Below are 27,940 nucleotides of genomic sequence, written 5' to 3'. Positions count from 1 at the left end.
GTGTGTGTCTGTGGGGGCTGTTGGGGTGGGTGGTGTGGACGTGTAACTGTGTGGGGGTGTGTAGGGGTACACGTCAGCAGGGTGTATAGATGCGTGTGTTAAGTGTTTCTGGGGGGGTGTTATACAACGGGATGAGTGGGAGTGTATGTGGGAAAGGGGTGTGCGAGGGTGGTCGTGGGCAGCTGGGGTGTCTGGGTGTGTGTTGGGGGGGGTGTAGTTGCAGGAGCGTGTGTTGGATGTGTGGGTGTATGGGCTCACGTGTGGGGGTGTATCCAGTACGTGTGCGGCTGTGTGAGTGGTGTGTGTATGGGTGTCCACGTGAGGGTGTACGTGTGGTGGTTGTGTGTGTCAGGGTAGGGGAACCGGCACGGGGATGTGTGTCAGGAGTGAGGGTGGTGCGTGTTCACGATGGGGTGTGCGCGTGAGTGGGGTATGCGTGGGGAGCGTGTGTGTAGGGGTTGTACAGATTCATGTAGATTTGGGGCTCTGCGTGTGTATCAGAGTGTGTACCAGGACACACAGGTGTGTGCCCCAGCCGGTGTCCTGGTGTACCTCATGCCAATGCCATCTCGGTGTACCGGCAGTGCCAGCATCTGTGTTGCACTGAGCGTCGCTGCGTGGTGGCAAAGCAGCGTTTTGCCCGGCCAGCGCCAGTGCCATGCCATGGCAACGTTGCACACAGCTGCCCTCCCGCTTATATTGGTGCATGAACACACAGCGTGCGCCTGTTGCAGGGGAAAGCTACCCCAAATACCGGCACCGTGCAAAAACACCATAGTCAAACTGTGCTGTGGTATGTCAGAGCGGTGTCTGGGTGTGGAGACACCATCAGATGGCACTGGGAGACCATGTCCCGCTACAGGGGCACAGGATGAGAGCGATGCAGTGCCTTTGAAGTTTATTTCTGAGGTGTGGGGAGCGGTGACCGGTGTGGTTCTTTTCCCGGAATCCCCACAAGTGCCAAGGGAAAGGAGACAGGGGAAGGAGGAATGAGGGGTAAAGCAGAAATCCCGTGAGTCATTGTCCACACAGCTGGACTCACGCACACGCCGGTGTCTGCGTTTTGCTATCTTGAGGTGGAAAATAATGCATGTATTCCTGGCACCTCATTTACTTCTCCGTTTTAGGAGGTGATGCTCCTCATGTGTCCCTGACAGCGTTCCTTTGCCTACAGGCTAACACTTCATTTGTGGCTACACTTGGAAAAAGCTGTTTAAATCAAAGTAATATTAGAGCCAGTGAAAATTTTAACCCATTTATTTCTTTCTCACTCTCCCCAGGAACGCTGCAGTCAAGATGGCTATGACAGGACAGTATAAAATGGGTGATGGAAGCAACTATGCAACTAACTGCTTCCCTGCCAGGAACATTTTGTGTGCAAGTAAAGAAGGTGACGCTTCTTCAAGTGCTGCTGGTGAAGTCACCCTGCAGAACAGTGTTGTGTCCATAGGGGCAGGTCCACCATCCACCCTGTTGTTGGGCCAGATAGAGGGTACATTCAGCTGTGGTTTCTCGTATCAACATCCCAGCTGATGACAGATAACAGTTGATAACAGAACTTAAAACAGTGCCCAGAAAGTCTTAAAATTGTTTAATGCTTCATTGAAATGAAGAGGGCAGGATGTCTAGGACACATGTTAAATGAGGGGTCCAGCAGCCATTTCCACATGCCAGCAGGAGGGAAGCTTCAGGCAGGCATGTGGCTAGCACGGCGTGGTTCTCCAACAGCTTTTCTGAGCTAGAGCTTCTCCTTTTTCTCTGGGCTTTGAGACTTACATTGGTGAAATTCTTAGAAATAGCAGAAATGTCTTCTAAGATTTGGGAAATGGTGGAGAGGTCTACCAGGCTGGTCAGGTGTCTGGAGCACAAGACTTTCTAGGAGAGGCTGAGGGTGCTGAGTTTGTTTTTTATCTGGCCAAGTGGAGTCCAAGGGGAGATTGTGGCTTACAGCTACCTGAAGGACAGCTACAAACTCCTCTTAATGGTGGCAGATGGCATAACTAAGCCAAAAATTTCACCTTGGGAGGTTTAGGTTGGACGTTAGGAGAAAATTCTTTGCTGGGAGGAGGTGCAGCTCTGGGCCAGGTTACCCTGGGAGGTGGTAGAATCACTAGACAAAGTCAAAACTGACTGATCTAACATTGCTGATGATCCTGCTTTGGGTGGGAGTTTGGATTGGAGATCTCCAGAAGGCTCTTCCAGCCCACGTTTCCATGTCTGCAACCTATGGCTCTATTACCATCTATAAAGTAGCACGTTTCTCCTTTTCCGTGGATCTGGCTATAGCTTTAAGGTTCCTACCTTAAATTTATGGTCACTGAACATTTTATACTCTAGTATTTCCTAATATAGGGGATTTTAAAATGATGGATTTCAGTGTTAGGCTGAAACACCAGGCAGAGTGCAGCTACTCTGAGAAGGGCACATTTAGAGGGTTGCATGTTCACCATACCATCTCCTCTGCCTTGGTCCGTTGTTGTGCCAGGGTCTGGGCGCTGGGTGCTGACACGCAGAGCTACCCCGAGGGCTTGGACTGAGAAGGGGACCACCGGGAAGACACCACAGCAGAGGAGAAAGCCCCCAGAGTCTGCCTCCATGGAAGAAAATAACAAAGACAGTGTCCTAGATGAGCCATTTCTGGTCAGTGCAGATTTCCTCTGTTATTGCCTAAACTTCCTGATAGCACTTTGTGCAGCTGGGGAGATCCTGCTGGTGGATGGACTCTGCAGCTGCCTCTCCCTCCCCATCTCCGTGCCACCTTCTCCCCCCTTCCCATGATCCAAGGCACCAGGTGCCCCCCTCACCTGGGGGTAGCTGAGGTCTGGTTTTGGGGCTCAGGTCCCAGGACACGACATAGAGAATTGCTGTAGGACTAACCATTTGTGGGGTTTTCTTTGTTTTTTTCCCAGATGAAGCACCACTGTTTGAAGAACCCCTCTGACCTGTGCTCTGTGAACATAAGCAGCCAAAATCTGGTCTCTGTGAGTATCAGAGACTCAGGAAGCATTAAGGAACTGCCTTAAAAGTTGAAAAATTCACCATGCTGGCACATGAGTGTCCAGAGATCAGAGAAGACACACATTAGAAGCAGGCATATTTCCTGTACAGGAAGGTGGGCCAGACAGCTGTGAACAGGCTTGGAGGATTTGTCCTACAAACTTTTGGATCGTGTCTTCATAACATAAATTAACTTGGTCTTCATCAGTTGTAGATCCTTCCCCACTTACATCCCCTTGCAAAAATGCTCTTCTTTGGGTTTAGGGATGTTTATCTCAGCTTTGGTAGGAGTTCAACTTCAGCTTGAGAAGCGACTTTTATTTGGGTTCATAACTAACTTGCAGTGCAAAGAGAAAATGAGCTGAGGTGCTGATAGGTTTTTAGGGTCTTTTTAGGCTTCCCTCCTGGTGCTCTGAAGGACAGATGTGCTAAATCGTAGGATGGCTACGTTTGTTGGGTCACACATAGGTATGAGATATGGCCCAGGAGCCCTGCGACACACGTAGGGGAGCGAGGTCAGTAGTGAGGACACACTTTGCTTTGGGGCTCAACTAATCCAGGTCTTCTGGATGTTGGTCGCTGAGGCAGCTGTGCATTAAATGCATACTCTGAGGGGTGCTCTCCTTAGTCAGAAAAACAAATGAAGACCTAATTATGGGAAATGCTATGATTTAAGCATTCTGAGAAAAGGAGAGATCCAGTTGTTTCAGATCCGTTTAGGGCTGGAGTGGGATGATTTCTTTTTTCTGTATTTTTCAGGCTAAAGAGGATGATTTTGAGAAATTTGATTGCGTTGCTTTCATAAATGCTGCTGAGAACCTGCTGACACTAGGTAAGGGATTGCATTACCAAAAAATAGACGCTGCATTTCAAGCTGGGGAAGCTTATGCTTGTCTGAACAAAGGTCTAGAGCTTTACAAAGAGGTTTAAGATACGCATGCAGTACTTTTTTGCAGAATTGCTTCCTTCCTGTTACTGAGCTGAAATCCTTGTGCTAATTCCCTTTATTGTAATGATAATTGTGTGCCACTGTGGTATCCTTTTCATTATTAGAAAACAAAGCTCTTTACAAAGAAAATCCCCATTTAATATATAGAAGCATGGAATAATGAAATGACTTGTCCCAAAGGCTCAGAAGGTTAATGGTAGAACTGGGAGGTGAATCCAAATCCAGTGTCATGGGCTCAGTTAATTTGAAGAAGAAAAAATGGAAATCCGTTTATAACTAGTAAAACATATAAGCTAAATGTGTCATTAGTGGCTTCAAGCAATAATCCAATCTGGGCGGGAGAGCAAATGCATGAAAGCAAACCAGATGTCTAAGGAGTAGGTTGGTGATGCATCGTGTATTGTACGGCCAACCATCTAACTGAGCTGGCATTTTCTTTCAAACATGCCCACTGATAATACTAGTACTCTCGTTCTTGCTGGTTTTGGTCCATTCCAGGCCGAGATAAGACATGGTTTGTTCTGTCACTGCTGTTCTTCACTCACTGGAGCATTTTCTTTTCCACCCTTGCAGAGCCATTTCGGAAGTTTCCAGGACTGCGGGAACTGGAACTTTCCTTGAACAGACTAAGAAATCTGAAAATCACCACTGGAGACTTCCTGCATTTGGAAGTAAGATGAGTGGGCTCTGAGACCTTATTCATCTCCTACCAGCTGTCATGCTGAAGCCTACATATAGCGTTGACGTATGTCCCTGCAGCATGAGTTCTCTGAAACTGCAGCGTCATTCTCTCTTCCTGCTTCCTTGTGACTCCAGGAAGGCCTTTCCACTGTGTCCCTCAAGGACCTTCACATCTTGCTTCCTCCTGCAGAGCAATCCCTCACAGATCCCCATTGCTCAGCCCCTTGCCACAGGAATCATTTCCCCTGTGATGGGCTACCCCCTTTGCTGTAGGATCCTCTCCCTGCAGTGTGTCAGTCACCCATGGCATCCCTCGCCTCCCTGATGCTGTGTGGTCCCCGACAGCTCCCCATCCCCCTCCACACTGTGCTCTACCTCTCTGCATCCCATCGTTCCATCCTCCTCCTCTTCAGATAGGTGTTTGCAGTTTCCCCAACTTATGGGCTGCATTTCTAACACAGCAAAGGGGTCAGTTTGTTTTTTTCTTTAAAAAAGAGACAAAGCAGGTCCTAAGAACAAGCAACTGTGCCTGGTATGATGGCTTTAGTCGTCCTTTCCCTCCAGCTTGGAGTGGGTCTCTGCTATAGAGATCTCAGGCTCTGGCTCAGCTGAACTGACTTTATCTAGGTTTGCTCTCTTTGAGGTGTCCTTGTCTGGATTTCTCTGGTTTCTGATTGCTGCTGGATATAAAGTTTTGTCTTAAAAGGTTTCTTTCTTCTTGTCTTATTCAAAGAATTGTTGGTGGCTCAGCTGTCAGGTCTGTACGCTTGGATCCTGGCCTCCCTCCTGCCTGCAGGCTTTGGGAGGTCCCCAAATCCATGAAATGTAGGAGAGCTTCTCTCACGTTTTTCCCATGCATTGTTGGTAACCCACTCAAGGGTTTGACTCAGTCAGTGGGCACATGCCCAGGTGATGGGTAACCAAATTTCCAAGGCTCATGAGGCCAGGGTTGATCCTGTCTATCCCTGTGTGCCTCTCTGTGAGCAGCCCTGTCACTGGCATCAGCTATGAAATGTGGGGATGGGACCTACCTAAATTCTCCTTCCTGCCATGCCCCCGTGGATCTCAGCTTCATTGATGACCAGTGTCCGGGATCTCATTTACTGACAGCCTAGAGAAATCAGCCCTGGGAAGGCTGATTGGAAATTCATATTAAATTGATTTGGAAAGTGCTTTGAGCTCCTCCTAGGAAAATGCAGCCTATTTTAATGCCCCAGCAAAGCTATTCCTGTTCACGTATCCTAGAAATCCTTGTCCTCGCTCCCAGCAGGGTCTGCTCCTTGGCTTTCTCCTGGCTGTTGTCTCATCAGTCACATGTGTGAGTGGGGGACCAGCCCTGAGCACTTCTGCCAAGGTGCAGAGTCCCACCGCTGTAAGTCCCTGCAAGTCAGAGATGTTCATGGCATCACTCTAGGGCAGGTGGTAGCATGACTGAAAGTGTCCTGTAAATATTTAATATCTACCTGGGGAAAGCCAACAGAGATTGTTCTTTACTCCAGGGGATTGTTTCTTCTATTTCCCTCAGGATCTGGATCTCTCCTACAATAACTTGTCCCCCCAGGACATTTGGACATTGGGAGATTTGTCCCAGCTCAAAGTCCTTCGCTTGACAGCCAACGGGCTTCGGTCCCTGCCTCTGGACCTGGCAGGCTCATGGGAGTAAGTGCACACAGCAAGTGATGGTTCGGTTTGGTAGGGAGCTGCCGGCATGCCGGCAGGATGCACCGGGCAGGCAGGCAGGGTGATGGAGCAGTGACGCTGGCAAGGCAGTGGTGAGCGGTGAGGGTGGGCAGCCTGGAATTGATTTATCAGTCCAGGCAGCAGAGCTCTTCCCTTGCAAACTGGAAGATCAAATAACCTAATGGTTGGTGCTGGGTGGCAGGGAAGTGTTATCCCAGCTCAGCTCCAGATCACCCAAGGTATCTGCTGTCATCAGCAGCTGGAGAGGAACCTCTGGACAGTGATTCAGGAGGCCTGTTGTGTGGCCAAGCCACGTGAGTAGGATGCTATTTATTTGTTGTTAATTAGACCCTTCACGTATAGCTTAGCCACAGTTGCCATGCCAAGGTATCCACTGTTTGCCATCCTTGAAGATACAGTGCTGAGCTAAATGGTCCTTTGGACTGATTCAATGTAGCTGCTTTGAGGTAGGATATCAGTTTTCTATTAAAAGAATGAAAACAGCCCCAGCCCAGTCTCTCAGTGGATACATCTTCTAGCAGTGACAGCAAATGATGTGTTTTTCACCTCTCTTTGCTTGAGCATGTTATTAATGAGCCTCTTTGCATCTGCAGCTCTGCTCATTTAAGGTTTCCATCTCTGGAGGTCTTGTCGCTGGATGACAATCGTCTGTCAGACCCAAGCGTCTTTGTGAGCCTGTCTCATCTCTGCAGGTAAGGAAGCACCTGGCAGCAGATGGCTCTGGCTTTTGGGGGCTTGCAGCTGCCTCTGTCAGCTGTTGCACAGTAGCAGGCTTAAAATGAAAAACAAAATCTTTGTGACTCACTCAGATACTTCCCTGTTTAGTCTCTCTCGTATTGCAAATGGGACTGAACGGAAGAAAACAGCCTGCTGCAAAGCACAAGCTGGCCAAACCCAGCAGGTGGCTGGTAATTCAGCTCCTGCCCTGGGTGTTTGCTGATCTCCAGGCCTGATTTGAGAAATGGCAGTTGCTTTCTCCTTTTTCCCTTCTTCATCCCAGATTCATCATTATTTCAGCACAGCAGCACTAGGAAAGGCTGCAGATCAGGTCCCTCTGTTTAATGTGGGCTTTTGTGATTCAGCCAGAGACGAGTCACTAGGAAGGGGGACAACTCGCATGCCCCTCAGCTGGGCTGGGCTGAGTTTGGGGACAGTGCAGAGAGCTTCTGATGTTCCCCTGGTGCTTCCAGTGCTGTGAATTAGATCTGGCTTGTTGCCCTGGCTCTGCCAAGACGTTCCTGGAGGAAACTGCACATTGTCCACAGTGTTCCTGAGAGGAGGGGGAGTGGGCGAGCTTTAGGCACGAGACTGCAGGGCTGGAGTCTGGATGTTTGGGTTTCTGCTCTTCCCTGAGCTGTTTTGTGACCTTGGGCAAGTGCACTGGTGATGTTATACTTCCATGGGAAGGTGGAACATTCTTATGGAATCCCAGTAGGACCACAGCTCCTCAGAGCCCTGGGTGATTTAATGAACTGCCAGGACGTCTCCTTGTCCATTAAATTCTCATCAGGAGGTGAACTTAGAGCTAGGTGACCCTCAGGCTGGTGTGGGGGACCAAAGTTACTGGCTTCAGGGGCAATGCCAGGCTGCACCAAGAACTGAGCCTGTGGTTGGGGTTTGGAGAGGTGTCACGGATGCCTCTGCACTGCTGCTGGGAAGCTCAGAGAGGAGGCAGGTCGAGGGCCAGCTCCCTGCCCTGCAGGTGCCAGGGTGAACAGATGGCCGGGTGCGTACACCGATAGCAATTGTGGAGTTTCTCATGCAGTTCCTCTTCCAATAGCCTGAGGGAGCTGAATCTGGACAGGAACAGGATTTTGGCTGTCCCCTACCTGCACCAAGCAGAGAACCGGCAGTTCTTCCTCCACCCAGCGCTGGACGGCGACAGCTTCAGAGCAGAGTGGTACAAGTCTCTGAGCAGCCTCTGGCAGCAGCCCCGGCTGCCGCAGCAGGAGGACATGGAGGTGCCAGCAGAGCTGGAAGCGAAGAAAGTAGAGCTTGAATATGTCGTGTTACAGAACAACAGGGATCCAGACAGGACGGGTGAGCAGCGCCTGCCTCTCTTTGCCTGCACTGAAACCGTGGGATGTTTCAGTGGGAGAGGGCTCAGTTATGTCAGGGTAAGGGTCTGCTGGATGTTTACTAGTAAGTGAAGCTGCTTGACAAAATTAAAATGGTGAGGGAGGGATACATGGGACCGTTTTAGTTCAGCAAATGTGTACAGTCCCTCTGAATTTCCTGGGAGCAATGGGTGCTTACTGGACATGAATCACCCTAAACCAGACAATCTCCCATGGTTTGGGTAGAAGCGCCCCTTTCTCTCTCCTGGCCTTCTCCAGGGTAGCTTGCTCCAAAGGAGGCATTTCATGCTGACTGGGAGGAAAACTGGTAAAAATGGGGAAATAATTCAGGTTAGGAAGTGGATTACTGTGGATGCTGGACAGGCAGAGGGCAGGAAGGTTGTGTGACTAGGTCGCCCATGCACAGGTCTGCATTCCTGGGGTAGGTCAGCTCTCCCCTCTGGATGTCTTTACTGAAGCGTGATGCTGGGCCACGTGATGGGATGGATCCAGAGGCTGCCTGGTGTCTCCTGTGTAGACCAGGCTGTGATGGAGGCTGCCGGTGGGGCTCCTCTGAGCACTTCTCCTGTCTCTTGGCTTGCTGCAGCAGTGCCTGTTGTTAGGTATTTGTGGAGCAGGCAACAGTGCAACTTCTGGTGCTAGCCTGGTGGTAGCAGCATGATGTGGGAAAGGCCTTGTGCTCACGGGTGAGACTCCAAATCAAAATCCACCTGTGGGGAGCTCCTGGCTGCCCTGAGGCCAGTAGCAGGGTTTCTGCATTGTTTGAGGGATGTGGGCCTCATCTGGAGTGAAGGAGCAGTCAGCAAGCCTGCTACAGTGGGTCTGATTCCCCCTCACCTTGGGCACATCTTGCCGTTGAGCCAGATCCTGCCTGATGCTGATTTGCTTTTCCAGGGTAATCCCAGCCTTGCCATGGCTGGGGCTGGCCCAGCACTCAGCTTCGCGTAGAAACCCTCATTTTGCTTGTGTTTCATTGCAGAGGTTGTTTTCAGTTCTGACCCTCAGGAACGCCCAGTGCTGGTAAGAACCGTTGGCTGATCTGTGATTTGGGGTGTGAGCTCCAAAACTTTCCTTCCCCAAGCCTCTCAGCTGAGTTTCAATAAGCCTGTGGGTACAGACAGGACCCTGGGTGCCTGCAAGGCTTGCAGTGAGTATTGTCTCTCATCAGGGAGATCAGGAGCAAATTTTCCCATAACCAAGGGACACCAGAGCTTAAACTCATATCACTTTCCAATAAAACCTGGTTTGCCATTTGCTTGTGACTGTGTGCCCTCCCTGCACGGGGAAGTGTGTTCTGTGGCTCAGGTGGGGACCGAAGCTCAGGAGCTGGGAGTTCTTTCATTCTTAGCCCTGTAATTTTTCCCCTCAGATTTATTTACATGATGCTCTTCAGAATGAGATGTTTGAAGCCAAAGACCCCGATTTTTATTAGAACTTGAGTAAGGGGCTGAGCTTCAGAGATGCTGAGCACTTGCAGGATGTTCTAGTGTAACACACGTGCATGCACACGCACACTGCCAGAGAGCATAGCTGCTTCCTCCCATGCCCGCGCATGTTTTCAGTGCTGAATGATGGAGTTTGGTGCATTTGACGTGACTCCCTGCAGGGCTCCCACAGTAATGCAGAGGCCAAACCAAGCTGCCACAAGGCAAGCTCTGAAGTGGGTCTGAACCAAAAGCTCTTCAAATTATAGCTTTGTTTGGGCTCAGGAGGGTGGTATCCTGCCACTGGAGGTGTCTTCTGCCACCAGAGCCTCTGGAGTAGTGTCTCTGCTCACCTTCTTCCTCCTCTCTTTAAGGTTGTTCCCAGGGAGGGAGAACCATCTGTCTCTAAGAGTCTGCCAGCTCCCTCCATGCACAGGGATGTTCGTGCTCCCTTTCCTGAACTGAAGCATCTCAGCCTGGCCTTCAACAAGGTGACGTGGGTCCTGTGGCTCTGGATAGGTGTAAAGGTTCAGCTGCCTGAGCGTGGCATTAGTGCCCTGGGAGACATCCTGGCCTTTAGCTGCCACTGCAGAATGGCACAGCTCTCCCCTGCTCCTGTGTCCATCTGCCAGCCCAGGGGAATGTGTCAGACATCCAGGATCTCTCAGGTGGGATAGGATACCTATTTGGGCAGCTGAATTGCACCCAGCTTGTCTAAAGCCTTGCATATTCAGGGATTTAATCAGAGAATGGGATATGTGAAGGACCGCCCTCCTCCTGGACTGATCCTTTGCTGGAGCTGCATGGTGGATGGTGATGCCTCATCAAGAACTTAGTGCTGTTTTAGTGCCAGGTTATACCTACCTGCTGAGTCACATCGGGTTCTCAGTGTGCCCCAACAGACAAGTAACACACATTCATTTAACCTCCCCTTCCTGGTGCTTTTGGCTCCTGCCCAGGGCTTAACTCATGCTGCTTCCCAGCCGGGTGAGCTGTCAGTGCCGACTTACCACTGCTCAGTGAGGGGCATCCCCTGGGACGTGATGGGGTGGCTCTGCTTGCTTGCGAAGTGAGCTCTGCTGCCGTTCCCCACGTGTCATCACCCTGTTTTAGGTCACTGCCTTGGTGAGCTGGTTTCTGGCTGCCATGCCCTGGCCAGGCTGTGGTTTGGATGGTAGAGTAGAGAGGCAGGACTTTTTTCCTGCTCAGAAGAGCTGCAGCTGCAAAAAAAAGTCCTGCCTCTCTACCTTGCAGCTCTTCTGAGCGTTGGAGGCACCAGTCCTCTGGCTGTAGTGTGGAAGAGGGAGAGGGGAGCACTGCCTCTGTCCTCTGCAATCACAGGCAGTAGAGCTGCTGGGCATCTCTCGTTAAGGGATGCCATGTCCCTGCTCCTTCTCCCCACTGCATGTATCTGCCCAGTGCCAGGGTCCCCAGGCATTAGAGGAACACGCTTTGGTGGGAGGGTTGGGAAGAAAATCAACAGCCTCCAGCTTGACTCAGCGCTTACAGCAAACAGTAAACTATTTTATCTTGCAGATCGCAGATGAGACAGCTCTTTTACCTGTAGCTTTCTTCCCGTGCCTGAAGGAGCTGACATTTCACAACAACCCTCTTACCACCACCCGGAGCGGTACAGTATGAGCCCAGCTCTGTGGGGCACTCCTTCTCTGTCCCTCCTTCACTGTTAGCTCTCTGGGACAGTGACCACGTTGCCTTTTGGTGTTCAGACATTCCAGCCATGCTGGCCCTGGCCCCCAAAGAGATGCTTTAATCATTTCTGCTCTCTAAAGAGCAACGCAGATGAACACTGCTCTTGCAAACACCATTAATGCCCTGCTGCTGCTCCCAGCCCCAGCAAAGTCCGTAATAGCTCATCAGTGACTGCGGCAGTGCAGTCTCAGGCTAAATTTTGCTCTCCAAATGGTGTTCATGCCACAAAGGGCTTGTCTGAAGTTGGTCCAGGTTTCCTCCTGCAGCAGCTGTCTGAGCAGGAGGGATAAACCCCAAACGTGCCCGTGGCCTCAACAGGCAATGTTCGAAGGTAGCCAGAAGGATACTGACGAAACGTTGCAATGGTGTTGCTCCCCTGCACAAGCTACATGTAGACTAGTAAATAAAACAGGTCGGGAATGCTCCTCTGGCCTTGGTGGCACGTAGCCCAGTCTGATATATGTTCTTAAGGCTAAAGCACCTTCCTACAAAACTGGGTGGCTTCTACTGTGGTCCCTGAGCTGAGCCTGGGGTTAGTTGGCACAGCGTGCTGCTGGTGAAGGCGCTGGGCATGGGCTCTCCACCAGCTGCCTGCAGCTCTGGTAAACCTCTGCTCCTCCAGGGCAGCTGCCTCTGCTGACTCGGCTCCTCCAGCACAATCTGGGAATTAAACTTGTCCGACAGAAGAGCCTAGCCCCGGAGAAGTGGCACTTCTCCATCCCTCTCAAAGCCAGCCGCAAGGTAAGGAGGGATGTGCTTCAGGAGTGGGATGAAACCCCTGCTGAAATATTCAGGGCAGGATTGCCTAGGAACCAACTTGCTGGGGAGCATGGGAAGAGCTGGTGGGACACATGGATCCCAGTGGGCTTGGAAGGATGGAGGGAAGGGTGAGAAGGATTGGAGGTATTTTGCTCAGGATAAGGCTGGGAAGTCCAACCACCCCCTTATTGCTGCCCCAGGCAGGGTTTGTTACTGGGTTTTTGGGTTCAGGCCTGCCCATCGGCCTTGGCTGACGGATCCTATGGGACTGAAGATGCTGCCAGGGTGTCCCTGGAGCCAGGGCTGCCCCGGCACTCCCTGTCCTGTAAGGAGCAGCCTCCAGCCATCAGACCCGACCCCACGCTGACACTCGTGGCAGCATACATGGACATCCATTCCTTCTCCCCAGGTCACGTCGCATCTCCCCAAAGTCACGAAGCAGCCGCTGATGCTGGAAGCTCCTGCCAAGACCTTTCTGTGGAAACAGCTTCCAGCTGCGGTAGAAGCTGTGAGAGATGCAGCACCTCTGAGTCCGGCCCAGCCGCTGCCCCCCACCAGCTCCGTGACCCCAGCTGGCAGCCAGTGGACGGCGCTGGGGGAAGGGGAATGTGACTCCGGGCCTCCTCCTGGCTCAGCCGAGGACGACTTTGCATCCTTCTTCATGACGCAGGTGAGGCCGGGCTGTAAGTGTTCAGGACTGCAGGGCTTGTCCAGAAATGGTCCACGGATGGATCTTTGTTTCCTAAGTGAATGAACTGTGTGCATGTGCTGTGGGTACCAGTGGTTATAACCCTCCTTTCATTGCAAGGGATTTAAGGAAGTACTAGCAAGAAGCATAAATGCAACGTTGTGACCAAGAACAAGAATTGGTGGCCTATTTCGCAGGGTGGCACAGGGCTGTGCTGGCTTGGTGGGTAGCCCCAACTGCAGGAGCTCATCAGTCCAGCATCGTCCCTGCAGCATCTGCTGGAAAACTTCCTCCTAGAGCTTACCAGGGCAGCTTTTTGACTTGATTTCCCTGAAAATCTTGGGACTATCAGGGAAAAAAAAAAGTCTGTGCCAGGATGGGGATGGCCCCTCTCTCCTCTGTGTCCGGTGCCGCTGAGCAGAGATGGGATGAGATGGTGGCTGCGTGGCTCAGTGCCACCGGGTGAGACCTCTGGCCACAGCATGACAGGCTCTGGCTGACTCCATCAGCTTGACTGGTAAGAAAGGGCTGCTGTGAATTCCTTTATTTTGCTGCTTTGAGGTGGAGGATGTGTCCAGACCCCTGCTGAGACCTGTGGCAGAGGGCAGGCTGGAGAAGAGGAGTGAGCAGAGGGGAGAAGGAAGCTCCCAGGTGGTTCCAGAGCGATACAAAGGCTATGAGGAGCTGCTCGGTGGAGATACAGACCCAGATTTTATCGAACCAGTTGGTGAGTGAAGATAGCAGAGGGCTTCTGCTTAGAAAAGCCTTGGCAGGTTGATGAGCAGTATGGTCCACTGACGAAGAAAGAAGCAGCAAAGGCTTTTGTTGTCCCCTTTTCCCTCCGGTTCACAGGGATACAGAAAAACGTGCAGGCGCTGTACTACATCCTGAAACATCCCCTTGTTTACCGGGACATCAAGCCACAACTGGACAGCATGCAGAAGCCCTATGTGCCTCAGAAAAAGGTAAAGAGCCAAAGTTCCAAAGGCAGACTGGTTGAATCTATATCTGGATCAACCCACGTGTTTGGATGAATGCTGAGAGCCTGAGCGTGGGCTTGGCCCCAGTTCCTGATCCCAGCGCCTCGCTGTTCTCTCCCTCATGGCATAGTGCATGCAGCTCCCATGGCAACTGACCTGCAGGGATGGGGCAGCTCAGCACACTGGGGCTGGTAAATGGCCAAGAGCCGTGCTATCCCCTGGGCAGCGTGAGGGGAACTGCTTGTCACCAAGCCCCTGGAGAAAGCCAGCCCTGTCCCAAGGGAGATGGAGCAAACGGCCTTCGAGCTGGGTCTATGGGATGGGTTGTAGTAGAATTCCAGTGCCTGAATCCACTGCAGTGCTCTGCGGTTGCGGAAAGCTGATCCAGTGTTGCTCAATAATCTTAAGTTGATGTCCAAACTGCACCAGCTTGGTCCAAAAAAAAAGAGACTGTCTCACCTACCTCGTGCAGATGCACAGGCCCATGTTAGTTTGGGAGAGGGGGCAAGAAAAGGAGGTGGAGGATTATCAGCCTGGAGGGTGGAGGGGAGGCACGCTGCAGCCTCCTGGTCTTCCTTGCAGCATGGGAGGATGCCTGGCCCTCCCACCCGCAAGACAAGAGCGGAGGTCCTGGAAGGAATCCTGATGGCCATGAGAAACACCTCGACCATCACTGAAGTCCCCTTGGGTATGTTCCTGCATTCCCAGTCTCTCCTGTTGACAGCACCGCATAGGCAGGGGCAGGATCTGAACGTAAAAGTGTCCCTGAGCTGGCCAGGCCCTGGGGTGCGGCCGAGTTGGGAATGAGGGTCCCCCCCATTCCAGCAGCCTCCCCCCATGTCCCGGCAGAGAGGACAAGGGCTTCGTCGGCTGAACATCCTCAGCCCACCGCGAGGTTGGACCCCGATACTCCGGCTACTAGTTAACAGAGGAGTAAAAGCAACAGACACTGCTGCGGTCCCTTAGATCCACAGCTGGATTAACCCCACCCCAAACCCAGCTGTTGGGAGAACAGCCTTGGAGTAAAAGTGGTTTTGCCCCCCTGATATGAAGCAGGACTTGGGCCTCCGAGCACTGGCCATGTTTTATCTCCATCCCAGCTCCGATGGTGGTACAATCCTGAACTGCTAGTGCAAGCAGGACCTGGCTACTCCCCAGTGCTCTCTTTTCCCTGCACCGACTGGGGAAGAGAGGAGGAAAAAGAGGCAAGAAATTGAGGCACTTTTTGCAGGCTATAGTAAGAGCCACTGCCCAGGCTTGAGCCCAGCACATCTGTCTCACTCTTGAGTTGCTCAAGACCACCGGTGCCTTTGCTTTTGGGGCTTATGTGTTTTGTGTGGGTGCCAGGATAGAGCTGCATCCCAGCAGCCACCTTTGTGTCCCTGCCACGGTGACGTGCCCCGTGCTGCGGGGACGGGAGAGAGCTGGGGCCGCTGGCAGGCAGAGGCACGGGAGGGAAGATCAAATATTGCAGCCAAGGAGCTGGCCCATCCCATTGCTCTTGCTCTCACCCCTGGCCTTTTCCAGCGTCTGTTTTGCAAAAGAGGAAATCCAGACCCAGGGCATACCGGGAGGCACGGAAGCTGATGGAGGAATTCCAGGAGGTGTTTGAGATCCCCCCTGCAGCCATCGGTGAGGAGATGGCCAAGCCGTCGGACGAGGTGCAGGTGGTAAAAGCCCTTCTCGCAGAGGCAACATCCAAGCAGGGGAGCCCCAAACAGCTACAGCTGCCAAGGAAGAGAGTGGCCAAGAAGGTGCCCAAAGTTTAGTCCGCAGTACAGCCAGGGGTTGAATAAAGCATCCCACATCTTGGTCCTCTTGGATAACATGTATGTTATTTTGTAACTTGTTTGGAGCTATTTTTCCCCTCCTGAGGCTGGAAAATCCAGTGCCATGACGACGACAGCGACTACCAGCTTGGAAGCACCGATACAGCCACCACGCTGCAATGACAGCACATGAAAACCATGTCTGCTCCCTGTTGTACTCTGCAGTTCCTGCAAAACAAGGTGTGTGCTCACCCATCCCTGCACAAAAACTGACTTGTAAGAAAAACTACCGCATTCTCTGGGCATTGCAGGGAGGTTTTACCCAGAAATGAACAGGGCAGAGAGTGCTGCCACTGCCCTGTCCTGTGATGAGCACAGCTCACGATGGGGCTCTGCACTGACTGACGGGCCGTACAAGGAGGGCTTGCAGGCGAGCAGCAACACCACTATCATTAACGAAGTGGCAAGCTAATACGAGCTGCCCAGTTCTCTCAGCTCTCGCCCCCTCTCCCAGCATCGGTCTGTCCCGCAGCCAAGTGCTGGGGAAAATCTGTCTCGTGCCAGGGCAGCGCTGCCAGCGTTGCTTGTGATAGCTCTGAGCACGGAGCCCCAGCCCGCCGCAGGTACATGCCCAACCAGCCGGACCCGAGTGCGCTGAGGGAGCCGAGCTGGGCACAAAATAGTTATTCAAAAACCCAAATCCATCCCCCGGTCTGGCACCCCTAAAAACAGCTGTGTCAGTGCAAATGGGGGGGGTGGGACAAGCGATGGGGAGTGATGGAGGATGCTCACTTCCCACTGGCTGCTTACCTACATGAAAAATATGTCATTATACTCACCTTCACCTTTTTTTTTTTTTTTTTTTTCCCCCTGCAAAACAGTAATCAACAACCTCATTCAGCCAAAGGCAACTGTAACTCGTTGGGGATCAGCAGCAGTAGGATCCCGCTTGTTTCCAAGCGCAGCAACTTCAGCAGAAACAGGTAGTTCACTGTCAGAACCTGGTTTTATTCTGTTTTAACCTCGGCCTTTGTCCTGCAGTTAAAAGTCCTCGTTGCCGTTAAAATGTACATGTTATTTGTACACAGTTGGCATATTTCTGGTTTGTGACAATTTTTTCACAAGCAGGATTTACTCTGTTCCAAATAACAGAAGCCACAACATGACAGACGCCTGCATGTCATTTTACCCACACATTTTACACATGCAAGTCAACAGTCCTTCAGTAACTTCCATCGCTTTTTAAAACATTCGGATGAAGCCACGCTGGTTCAGCTGAGACCCAAAATGACCGTAAGTCTTTTACCACCCCAGTGCTCCGCTGGCGAGCTGAGGAGAACACGAAAGCACAACAATTTAAAGCATTATTGGAAAAAAAGTGTAGCAACATCTAGATTTGTTTTAAACAGTTTGACAGTAAACACCAAGGAAACCAGGCATACACAAACCCCTTTGTAACCAGCTGAAGGTTTTTCTGTTTGCATAGTGAAGAGCTAATTCTAGAGCTGATGCTTTGCGGTGTTTTACAGACTTGGGGAAGAGAAAGGTTTGTGTCAGATGTGTGCGACACGTGGGGATCATCCCAGCTTCCGCACTGTAGTTCAAACCGGCATCGCGTCCCAGTTCCACCCAGCTGCCTTCCATGGGGACATCCCATGGGTCTCCATCACGGTGCCATACGAGATCGTGGCATCCAACAGTCGTTAGTTTGCATCTCGGGTGCCCCAAGGGGCGAGAGGGGATGGGTTTTCGTGAAACGCTTCCCCCCACGCATGGGACAAGCTCCTTGTCAACCTTTTGCCGGACAACTGGGAGATGGCACAGGGCTGTTGGAGGGTCCAGGCGGAGCCCTGGGGTCTGTCCTCAGAACATTGGTAAAGGCTTGTTTTTAAAATCAGTGATAGTCTTTAAGGCTTCAACCTCCCCCTTTGCTTTCACTGAGAAAATACAAAGAAGCGCTTGTTCAAGCTACACTTCATGACTACTGTGCACTGCATGTACAATAGCATTTGAAGAAAAATACTGACAATATAGAACAACATTATACAATCATCTGGCATGATCCCTTCTTTTGGCACTTTTCCTTCATTTATCTGATCTCACTGACTCCAAACTCGGACCTTTCCGTACGGCTTTTCCCAGGCACACAGCTCCGGAGGGTCAGAAAGCAACTTTCCAGAGTCGGTGGCATCTTTGGCAGACACGGTCCTTCTGTCGTCAAACCAACCCCAGCCCCTCCAGCGCTACCAGCAGTGCAATCTCTTGACCTGTTTTTTTCTCACAAGAGAAGACAGCTTCCCATTTTGGGAGGATACTCGCATGCCCGTGCTGTCCCACAGCCGGCAAGGACTGCCTTCATCCCAGAGAGAAGGTGGCTGCAGAAAGGAGGAGGATTAGAAATGACTTTCATGTAAGCATAAATAAATACTTGGTTTCATCTTAGGGCCTCTGCAGATCTTGTGCTGCATCCACCGTTCAGCAAGAGGTATTTTACTTCTCAGCTGGCATTACTTGTGGCAAAGGTAGCGTCACACCTGACCTTTAAAGGGTAGAGGCTGGGAATTCCTGCTCTTTTAAGTGTAATTATATACAATTTTTTTTTTTGTGCAAGCTTACACAAACTTACAGAGTGTTAAATTAATAAAACATTCATCCTAGCTTCACATCGCCTCAAGTCTCAAACCCGACACTGCCTCGGGTAGATTTCAGCCGAGGGCAGTCATGTTCTTGCTAGCTCAGGAAGAAGGCGAGAGGGTCTAGGCAAGCCGGCTGAAAAACAGCCCATGTTTTCCCCAGTCCTTAAGCAACTAGATGGAGAAGCAAATGTAGAAATGCAGCCAGCAGCTCCATCGGACTAAAAACCTGTGGGTGCACAACCTCATGAGAAAAGATCGATCCTACCCTGATGCTTTACCAAAAGATGCTGCAACCGCAACCCTTCCACGACGTGACTGCAACACCACGTCCAAAGGTCTCCTTCAATGTGGATGCAACGGACTGTGCGTGATGCTTAGGGAGCTGAGCAGCGCTCTGTTTTGGGGGCAGCCGGCTGCCCAGTGAAGGCGAGGTTTGGGAAGCCGGGGGTGTGAGGGGTCCCATTAATCTTTTTTGGCTGAGGACAGCTCCAGCTCAGGCATTGCCTCCCACGTTTCCACCCAGCTCAGATTTAGAAAGAGGAAATTAACACACAAAAAACTAAATATTTATGTAATCTTTTAAAAAGAAGATATTTAAGACACTGGCCTGGTGCATTGGACTGCGAAATCTACTTTAAGAGGGGAAAGACAGGATACATTCAGCATGTAAATCTAGTTTTTTGTGGTGTAGGCTTGCTCAGAGCGCGCCCAGCAGCCCAAGCCTGGATGAAACCCGCACAAGCACCGCAAGAAAAAAGGAAAACTGTTTAGGGAAGTCTGATTCGGGCTCAAGGGATTAACCGCAGGGAAGGGGCAGGGAGAAGGAGGCCTGTAAAAATAATTATATATCTAGATGCACTTGAGAAGTGCATGCTTTAGCTCAAAATGTTGGGAAAAAATGGCATGAATTCTGAGTAAAAGCTGTGAGTTTCCCTCCTGAGCTTATTTCACTACAAAGGGCAGATCCAGGCCACCACTACTTCTCTCTGCGCTGCTCTTCTAGGTCTGTCAAGGCTCTAATTACTTAATTTCCTTCCAATTCACAGCCGGATACAGGAGCAGGATTCGGTTTGGGTCAAAAGCGCCTGCTTCAATCAGCACCTAACAAGGCTGTAGCATGTGAGAGGGCACAGAAAGCCATCACCCACGAGCCACAGTGGGTAGGCAGAGCAGGCCAGGTCTAGCCGGCCCTAGGTATGACTTTAAACATCCAGTAGTTTGTGTGTTAAGGAGATACAGAGATAGAGATATATATTACGGAATCATTGCTATAAGATTTCTCAAAACGAAAGTGTCAATCTGTTGAAATATAGTATTTAAAATATATAAATTTTATCCATTAAAATATAAGATTTCTTTTTTTTAAAAAAAAATCCAGTTCAATTGGGAAAAAAGCGCCAGGGTCCTTGCAGCTATGCAAGTATGCCAGGAGAGAAAAAGAAAATCAGTTTTCATTTTTTTTTTTTTTAATCGTTTAAGATGGAGGGAGAAATTAAACCATTTTTTAGATAGAGGAAACTGGGCAATGACCATTCTCTTAGATCAGATTAATCTGTTTAAATGCATTAGTTGTCTTCCCTTCACACCATGGGTCACAGCAAGTTTGCCCCAGCACTGTGCTTCAGTTACGTCCTGAAAAATACTGCTCCTCATCTGGCACAGAGGTCAGCAAGATCGTTAACGCCGCAGCCTCCGCCCTGGACGAAGGTCCCTGCAGGCACCGAGGGTCCCCAGTGAATACACTGCAAGGCAGCTTTCAAGTATCAAGCTGAGCTGATGTTTTTTGATCCCGGTTACTGGAAATAATCAACGAAATTGTTGTGCTGATAATGGATGATAGGGAAGAGCGTTAGAAACACAAAGAGCCCAGAGGGTGGGCTGCCACTGAAGGCCACATCTGGGCAGACAACACATGCTCCACCAAGCCCAGGCTCCGAGCTAGCTCTGGTCCAGGTTGCCGTGCCCTGCTTAATGCCTTTAAGTGGAAATTTTTAGTGCGTCGCTCACCTGAGCTTTCTTAGTGGTTTGAACCTGAAGATGGCTAGCTCGGAGCAGGGGCAGGGCAGGCTTGCATCGCCCTGAGTGCCCACCTCTGTGTGCCCACGGGCCGGGAGGGCTGGGCTCCTGTCCCAGCTCTACTGCCAACCCATCAGGTGCCTCGGAGAGGACGGCGATGCGTCAGATACCTTGGGATGCCTCCTCGGGCTGCTCTTGGACATGTAAGGACAGGTCTTAGGTGTGCTGAGAGATCTCTTAACTGAGCAAGAACCTGCAGGGTACGTACGTGTCAGCAGGGAGAACGTCCTTCCCGAAATCACCCGGCCAGGGTTTCCCTTTCTAGATTTCAATGTTAGTGGGAAGAACATGAAACCCTCTTGCCTCCGAAGAGGCAGGGACCAGGAGAAAAGCTGCATTTGCTCCCTGGGTCACAGCCCCCAGCGCATGGCTCCCAGCTGCTCTACCCGAGCCCTCTGCTGTGTCGTTAACATGAATGTGCAAATTCCTATAAGGCTTCTTAGTAAAATCCTTACTTTATGTCTTTCTTCACTGCATTTGGCCTTCTACTTAAAGAAAGTAACCTATGATCTGTACTGCCGGTGCAGACAGTGAGATACATTCATTTATAAGTACTATGGGTGGATCTATTTGGTACTTCCTAGCAGAAATAAGGATCAGCCTCCCTCCCCAACAGCCCTCGAGTCAGGTCACTCGAACACGCTGACGTCGGTAACGGTCTGACCACCGCAGCCAGCTGCAGCGTAAGGAAGAAAACGGGGCAGGCAGAGAGGACAGAAAAAGCCTACTTTCCTCTCCACGAGCAGAGCTCTGATTTCTCTTGGCTTACTGAAGCAGCAAGGCAAGGAACGGCCAAGGTCCTTACCCCATACCCCATGTGCTGCTCACACAACCCTCCTAGCTGGGGAACCCAAATGTCACCGACTGCATGTAGAGGCGTTGCAGTGTATTCACGAGGACGACGGACACTTCTTTCAGACCAATGGACCAGAAAGCTGGAGGATTTTTTTCTCTCTCTCTCTTTTTTTTTTTTAATCTGAAAGGACTCTGGCTTCTCTCTGAACTGGACCTACATATGTCTTACCACCAAAACCAAAAAACAATTGTTGTGGGTGGAAGTATGACAAAAAATAGTTTTCCTATAAGATAATCTGATAAACCTCATTGTCCTCTAGAAAGGCAACATTGTCCAACAGTGCTACTTAGCACCCAGAGTGCTCTTTGACCGCAGCAGATACCGATCGACTCTGACTTTCCGCCTATCCACTGTCCTGTTTTCGCTGTCGAAAATCCGCTGCAGGTGCAGGGCCAACCTCCTGTCCTCCTCCTCTTGCTGGAGCTTCTGCTCCATCTCCCGTACCAAGCGATCCTCCGGAGGCAAGCCCACCTCCCCTGCCGCGTGCCTCAGTCTTTTGACGGAGCCATTGTGCTCCAAGTGCTTTGTTTTGCAGCGTCTCTTTCGGCCCCGTCTCAGCGATGGGGGCTGTTCCCCAATGATGTTCTCAACGGAATTGCAGGTGCTGTTCTGCACGTTGATCAATTCGCTTTTGTTCAGGTATTTCAGCTGCTTTTTTCCCGATGGCTTGATGGGGACTCCTAGTGTGCTGTTGTCAGGCAGCGATGCACTGACACCCATGAGTCTTCTGCTCAGCATTTTTGGGCCAAGACTAAGACAGGATTTGTCCATGAACGTGTTCACCTTTAGGTCAGGGACTTCGGACACTCGTCTGTTTATGGAGGTGACATTTGATCTCGCACCTGGTTCGGCAGCACTGTCATCTGTTGTTAAGGCCTGTGAATCTCTGTTCTTCTCAATCCCTCTTCCCAGCTTCGTTTCACTGATGGAAGGAAAGAAATCCAGCTCAGGGCGAGGGTCTCCTGTTGTGTCAGGTGGAAGGTGATCATCCTGTATTTGTGGCTGCTCTTTAGTGCAAGTGCTGGAGTTGGTGATGTCAGGAACTATAACGTCTTCTCCGGGCTCCGAAGCCAAGGACGTAAGGGTTGCTTTAGACAGAGTCTTTTTGATCTGGCGCTCCTGAAATATCTGCTCCCATTTTTTCAGTATTCTAGGACTGGCCTCATAGGTGGTCGGCTTCTGCAAGCTCCGGTTCAGGTTTCTCGGGGTAGACTTGATAATGAGAGGGCTCAGGACTCTGCCGTCAGGAAGCCTCTTTGGAGGAGTGCATGGGGAGCAGACGATAGGCTTGAAGTGGTTGAGCTCTTCCGAGATGCTGTCGTTGCTCTCGGGGCTGATGGATCGCTCTGGCTTGTGCAGGGCCGAGAGGGACGAAACGGGGTTGAGAACCAGGCGCTTCTCTGCCGTCAGGTCTGGGGCGGAGAGGCAGCGGTTGTTTTGGGTGGACGACAAAACTCCAACCAGCGGCGTCGACGTGCTGGTGACGGGTGGCACCTGCAAGGCAAGGCACCACAGCTCAAAAAGATTGTCATCGAGAAGAATACGGACAAGTGTGCAGGAGGAGAACAGGAGAATGTGTGGCTACCACGCTCAGCTCCTGCAGCAGACCAGCTGGAGAGCTCTCTGGAACAGCCTCTGCTGGTCATGGCACCTTTCATGGCCAATATATAACATAAGCAGAGGACACCGGAGTCCAGCACGGTCTTGGTCTCAAATTTATTTCAGTGTAAGAGCTGTTCTTGCCACAAATGGCAACCACTCGGATGGCAAAATGCTTGAAGCAAGGCAAGACAAGGAGAAGCCGAGAAGCACTGCACCACCATGGCTGAAGGAAGCCACGCTTTTCAAGGGAAATGATCTCCAAAGGATTTTTTGCTCCCTACCAAGCTGTAGGAGAGAAAGAATGAATACTTGGCCCAGGTTTAACACACTGCACTGCAAAACGTCATGAGAAAAGCTGTGTATGTGCCTGAGGCAGATTGGTGGAGCAACTTTGACAAGTGGTCCTGGACCACACCACGGCCACCACACTGGACACTGCCTGAGACAGCCTCTAGCAGAGCTTAAGAGCAACATTTCTTGTCGTCTCCAAGACCATCCCCTAATGCTGTTACACTTGGAATGCAACAGAATCCAGCCACAAAAAAATCAGAAATAAAAGCTGCACATACACCACTGCAAATGGTATTTTTCTTCTCCAAGATGAAATTATTTTATCCAGCAGCTAGTTTGAGACAGTGATAACCTTTCCCTGCTTAGCCCGAAAGACAGTTGGTTCTACTAGCTTATTCTGGGGCCAAAACAAATTTGTGGGACACCCTGGTAGTGCAAGTCTTAATTGGCCAGGTCCATAAACCATCTACTTAAAAAACAAATGTCCTGAGGAGGCAGGACAGTTATACACCCTTGCTTTGAGCTCAGTCCAGCTCCTGTCAGCTTAGATGGGAACTGGACCAGGTTTTTAAATACAGACTCTCTGACCATGGTCCGTGCCCATAACCTCAGAGATGTGTAGCTAGGTGATCACTGGGGTCAACTTAGCGTGCCCAGTGGGGATTTTACCATTTCCCCAACCAAACTGACCTTCCAAAGGATTGCAGAGGCTTTTGTTCCTTATGGGATCTCTGGAATTGAACCCTCCCCTTCTCCATCTGGGATGAAACTGAGCCCAAGAAGCAGGGGTGTCAGCATGAGGAGGTGGAACACCCTAGCAAGCAGCCCCGGCAGAGCAGCGCTGGAGCTGTTCCAGGCTAACTCACAGCTTTCATAACTTAAGCTGCTGTTGCCAGCCACCAGGACCCCACGGGCCAGAGAGGCACATCGGAAAGGAGGCAGAGGACCTCCGTACTACAGAGATTAGTACAAGAGCAAACGTGCAAAATTTGCTTCTGCTGGCAGGGCCAGAGGGGTCAGTGGTGCTGCCAGGCACAGTGCAAGGAAAGGTGTTTGCAAAGGTCATCTCCAATGAGTGGAAGGTACCCAGCGATTACTGCTGGAAGAGCCTGAAAAACCTCCGGCTCAAATTTTCAGCTGTGCTTCATGATCACCACTCATTTTGAAGCTGGCAGTGCATGAAAAGCCAGGCCTGTTGCACAGGGTAACAGGTACGGTTAATTCTGCTGGATGCGACAGGAAGCAAGAGCAGGTCAGCTCTTCCCATAGCGTGAAAGTGCAAAAGAAAGTATCCTAACATCAGGAGAGCAACGAGTTTTGCTCTGTTTAAACAGCTTTGGAAAGAACAGGAGAGAAAGAGGGAGGAAGAGAGGATTTTTTTCTAAACTTCTAAAAGATCTTTCTTTAATTGGCTGAGGATTCAGCCTTGAAAAGAAAATTTATTAGCAAACAAAAGCATGATGAGTACCCTTCCAAATTCCAATTATCCTCCAATGCTAACAAACAACTCTGTAAGCTGTCTACTTTTTTGCTTAGTAATTTCTAACCTAGCCGGTTTTTATTGTGAGCTGCAAGGAAATGATTGGCCCCATGGTGATAACGCAGCACCAGCAGCACCATAAACACAGTATTTTTTATCTCCAGATTACCAGTGCTGTGTAACCACAGATAAGAACATTTACACACAGAAATCCTATGCTTCCAGATGCAGCCGGTACCTTTGTTTTGTTGGCTGGGACTGATCTCTGCCTGCTCTTTGATCTCTCCTGAATGGTGTCATTGCAGCTCCGACTCCTTTCCACCTTGGCGGTTAGGTTCCTGAAAAGCAGACGGGTGAAAACAGGAGATTGTTCATGACCTTAGGAACAACCAGCCCAACAGCCCTGGCAGCAGCTACCCGTGGGGGAAGCATCAGCCTTGGCAGCGCCCGGCTTTAAGAGATGCCTCCTACGCCCTTGGGGTAAAGGGATCCAGGAATCTTGGATCTGCCACAGAGTCCTGGTCTGCGTTCAAGGGCTCTGCACTAAACACACTGACACCTCCACCTATGGCTTATAACTAATTGAGGTCAGAGCTAATGACGACGCTGTGGAAACCCCTGTGCTTCTCATGTGAAAACACACTTAGTTACTCAGCTGCTTCCACTGCATCATGCAACAGCTTTCACTGTTAAGCTTTCACTGTCAACACTAACTTAACTCCTAGGATTTTATAACAGGTAGGAGGTAATCAGACAGATGCTATATTCTACCAGTTAGTCTGTTCTAAAATTCCAGAAAAAATACTACTTATTTTGGATTTTGGAAAACCATTTTAATTAAATTTAAAGCATCTCAGGTATGTTTAGAACAACAGTCAAAAGAACATCTGTAACGGACATTAATAGGTTTGAATCAAGTCTCAGCATCTTACCCTGAAAGGAAAGCAAAGGAGTAGGCACTGGTCTTGGAAACAAAAGCCGACCGATGTGTTTGCTTGCCCTGGAATGGTTCTTCATTCTCTGAATCTGAGAGACGCTCAGGAAACTGAAGTCAATCAAGGAAGAGTTAGCTGATACGTACGACAAAAAGAATCACTTGGAAAATAAAGCTCTTTCTTGCAAAGATATTAAAGATTCCAAAAGCCCCCGCCCTGATTACACCAAGAGGACACAAACCGAGAATGCAAACTGCCAGCAGATACGCATGCTCGTTCAGCTCTCTTCACTGGAGCTGTAACAGCTCAGAGGCTGGCCCCAAAAGCATAAATAACGCAAAAATAAACACATAGCACCTATGTATAGCTGTCTGTCATCGAAGAAAGTTAATTTATTGATCAAGGAAACGTTGAGAAAATCCTACAAGAAAGGTACTATGAGACGTTATTCAGTACCCACATATGAGCCTATCAGTCTTTAAATCTTGAAAACGTTTCCTGCGGAGTCTCACAACTGAAATGAGAAATAGGCAAAACTCAGCATGAAGAATCTGTTGGACTACAGTATCGTACGCCTACACTGAAGAAGATTAATGGAGAAATGTTCATGGAAATGCATATATGCCTGAAGACCAAGGATATACAAAGCAGAGCAGTTACCCCTACAGATGTATCTGCTATGTTTGGAAGAGCTGCACCTTCAGTCACAAGTGCAGTGGGTAAAAGGGGGGACAGAAACCTCCAGAAGAACAACTGTAGTCATAACAAACCTTAGAAGACAGTTCTCACCAACATGGATCTTTAGCTCATAGCCTTCAAGGTCTATAAAGAAGTCAATCAAATAACCCTGGAAAGCTCCCTATGTCAAAGGATGAGAGCTCCCAGTTTCAACGGGCAGGAACAGGAGATACTCAGCTAGTCAGGGGCTTTAAAAAACCTAGTTCTTGTTCCAGGACTGTCTTAGCAGCATTTCACCTACCAGTCAGTGTCTATGATGTGGATAGGAAAGAGAAGCTCAAGCTTACTTACACACTCTTGGTTCACTTTAAGCACTAAAGGTTCATCTTTTTTCTGCTGTTCTTCCATTTTTCTTTTTCCTACTTCCATGTCATCTAGAATGAACTTGTGAATCAGATCCTCGGAAGCTTTTTCTTCTTGTAGTTTTTCTTCTCTCAGCTGGAAATAATGACAAAAGAGACAGCGTATTTAAAAATATTTTAAGTCTTACACCTGGTTGCCAACAAGTGATTTTCCAAGAGTCTGGCCACATAATTTAATTCTGTGTCTTCATTTCTCTAGAGTAGAGCCACTGCCTCCCTCTCGCAATAATGTGAAGATTGGTTTGTTCCTAGTTTCAAGTTTGTGCACTCTACACAAATATCGTTGATATTATCTTCTTTGCAAAACAGCAAAGGCACTGTTAGGTCCAGGGTTTGACAAAGACTTCTCCGCCACACTACCTTCTAAAATAGAGAGACAAAAGCTTTTGTCTACTTGTAGATAATCATACTACAAATAAAAATGTGCAAACAGTAGTTTCATGCAAGCTAAGACATTTCAATTTTAGTCTTCAAATGGCCTGTGACACAGTACACACACTCTCGCAGACATATAGACAGCATCACCTAAATTAAAATTGGTTAGATACAGCAATTCCCATGTTGAAACCTACACACTATATGAAATCCTATTGTTTCATTGACGCATTGGGATGGAGAAGATCCAGAGAGATTACCTAACCCTCCAATGGCCAACTGGAGGCCCAAAGCTTGAATTCAGTTTACCAGCTGAAGTGCAAATGCGGATGAGAAGTGCAGGTGAATGCCAGATCTAGGACACTAGGACACAGAGAAGTGCAAACACTTTCCTTCCCTCTGAAAAGCACAATCCACCACTTAGTGATCCCTTTTAACCAACCAAGGTCAACTTTAGTGTCCACAGGCTTCTCCTGGCCAGGCTCTCCCTGCAGAGACTTCTTTCTTCCTGAACCAAAGGACCATCCCCAGCACGATCCATGACTCTGATGGGCTGCCTGTCCTGCTGCATTATTTTGCTCCCCCTTACCTAAGGAAGCAAACTCCCCATTTCTGCCAGGACCTCTTTTCTGCAGACTTGCTACTCAGAACCAACAAACCCCCTTTTTTCCTCCTTTCCACAACCTTTTCCTGATGAACAGGCTCTGCAGTACATACTTCAGATAACACCAGCTGATTGTCCCTGCCCAGGCTAACGTCACCCAGCTCCCTTCTCACTCATTACCCAGCCATTCACCCAGCTTGTCTCTCACCTCTTCCTCAACTTCAGGCTTACACATAGGCCATGAATAGT

At 49.9% G+C, this 27,940-nt stretch overlaps 2 protein-coding genes across 2 annotated transcripts in view; one reads left to right on the top strand and one right to left on the bottom strand.

The window, feature by feature from the left end:
- Positions 1 to 103: 103 nt before the first annotated feature.
- XRRA1 (X-ray radiation resistance associated 1) lies at positions 104 to 15,845 on the top strand. Its single transcript, XM_052813018.1, has 17 exons — positions 104 to 1,390; positions 2,486 to 2,640; positions 2,910 to 2,981; positions 3,757 to 3,829; positions 4,520 to 4,617; positions 6,153 to 6,286; positions 6,922 to 7,020; positions 8,109 to 8,368; positions 9,386 to 9,426; positions 10,205 to 10,321; positions 11,367 to 11,460; positions 12,163 to 12,281; positions 12,709 to 12,969; positions 13,549 to 13,714; positions 13,840 to 13,952; positions 14,550 to 14,655; positions 15,495 to 15,845. Exons 1-17 carry the CDS (start codon positions 1,297 to 1,299, stop codon positions 15,734 to 15,736), a joined length of 2,244 nt encoding a protein of 747 aa, XP_052668978.1. The 5' UTR covers positions 104 to 1,296; the 3' UTR covers positions 15,737 to 15,845.
- An 878-nt stretch (positions 15,846 to 16,723) lies between these two features.
- Positions 16,724 to 27,940, bottom strand: part of RNF169 (ring finger protein 169) — a 28,509-nt gene continuing 17,292 nt past the window's right edge. Inside the window, exons 3-6 of the mRNA XM_052812546.1 lie at positions 26,642 to 26,788; positions 25,610 to 25,722; positions 24,916 to 25,015; positions 16,724 to 22,798 (exon numbers count right to left, since the gene is read on the bottom strand). Of these exons, the coding sequence (XP_052668506.1) occupies positions 21,587 to 22,798; positions 24,916 to 25,015; positions 25,610 to 25,722; positions 26,642 to 26,788 (1,572 nt within the window). The 3' untranslated portion in view covers positions 16,724 to 21,586. The remainder of the gene's footprint in view (positions 22,799 to 24,915; positions 25,016 to 25,609; positions 25,723 to 26,641; positions 26,789 to 27,940) is intronic.

The sequence above is a fragment of the Harpia harpyja genome, chromosome 17, assembly GCF_026419915.1.
Source record: "Harpia harpyja isolate bHarHar1 chromosome 17, bHarHar1 primary haplotype, whole genome shotgun sequence".
NCBI lineage: Eukaryota > Metazoa > Chordata > Aves > Accipitriformes > Accipitridae > Harpia > Harpia harpyja.
Note: the sequence above shows the minus strand (reverse complement) of the source record. Positions and strands in the feature narration are given on the sequence as shown.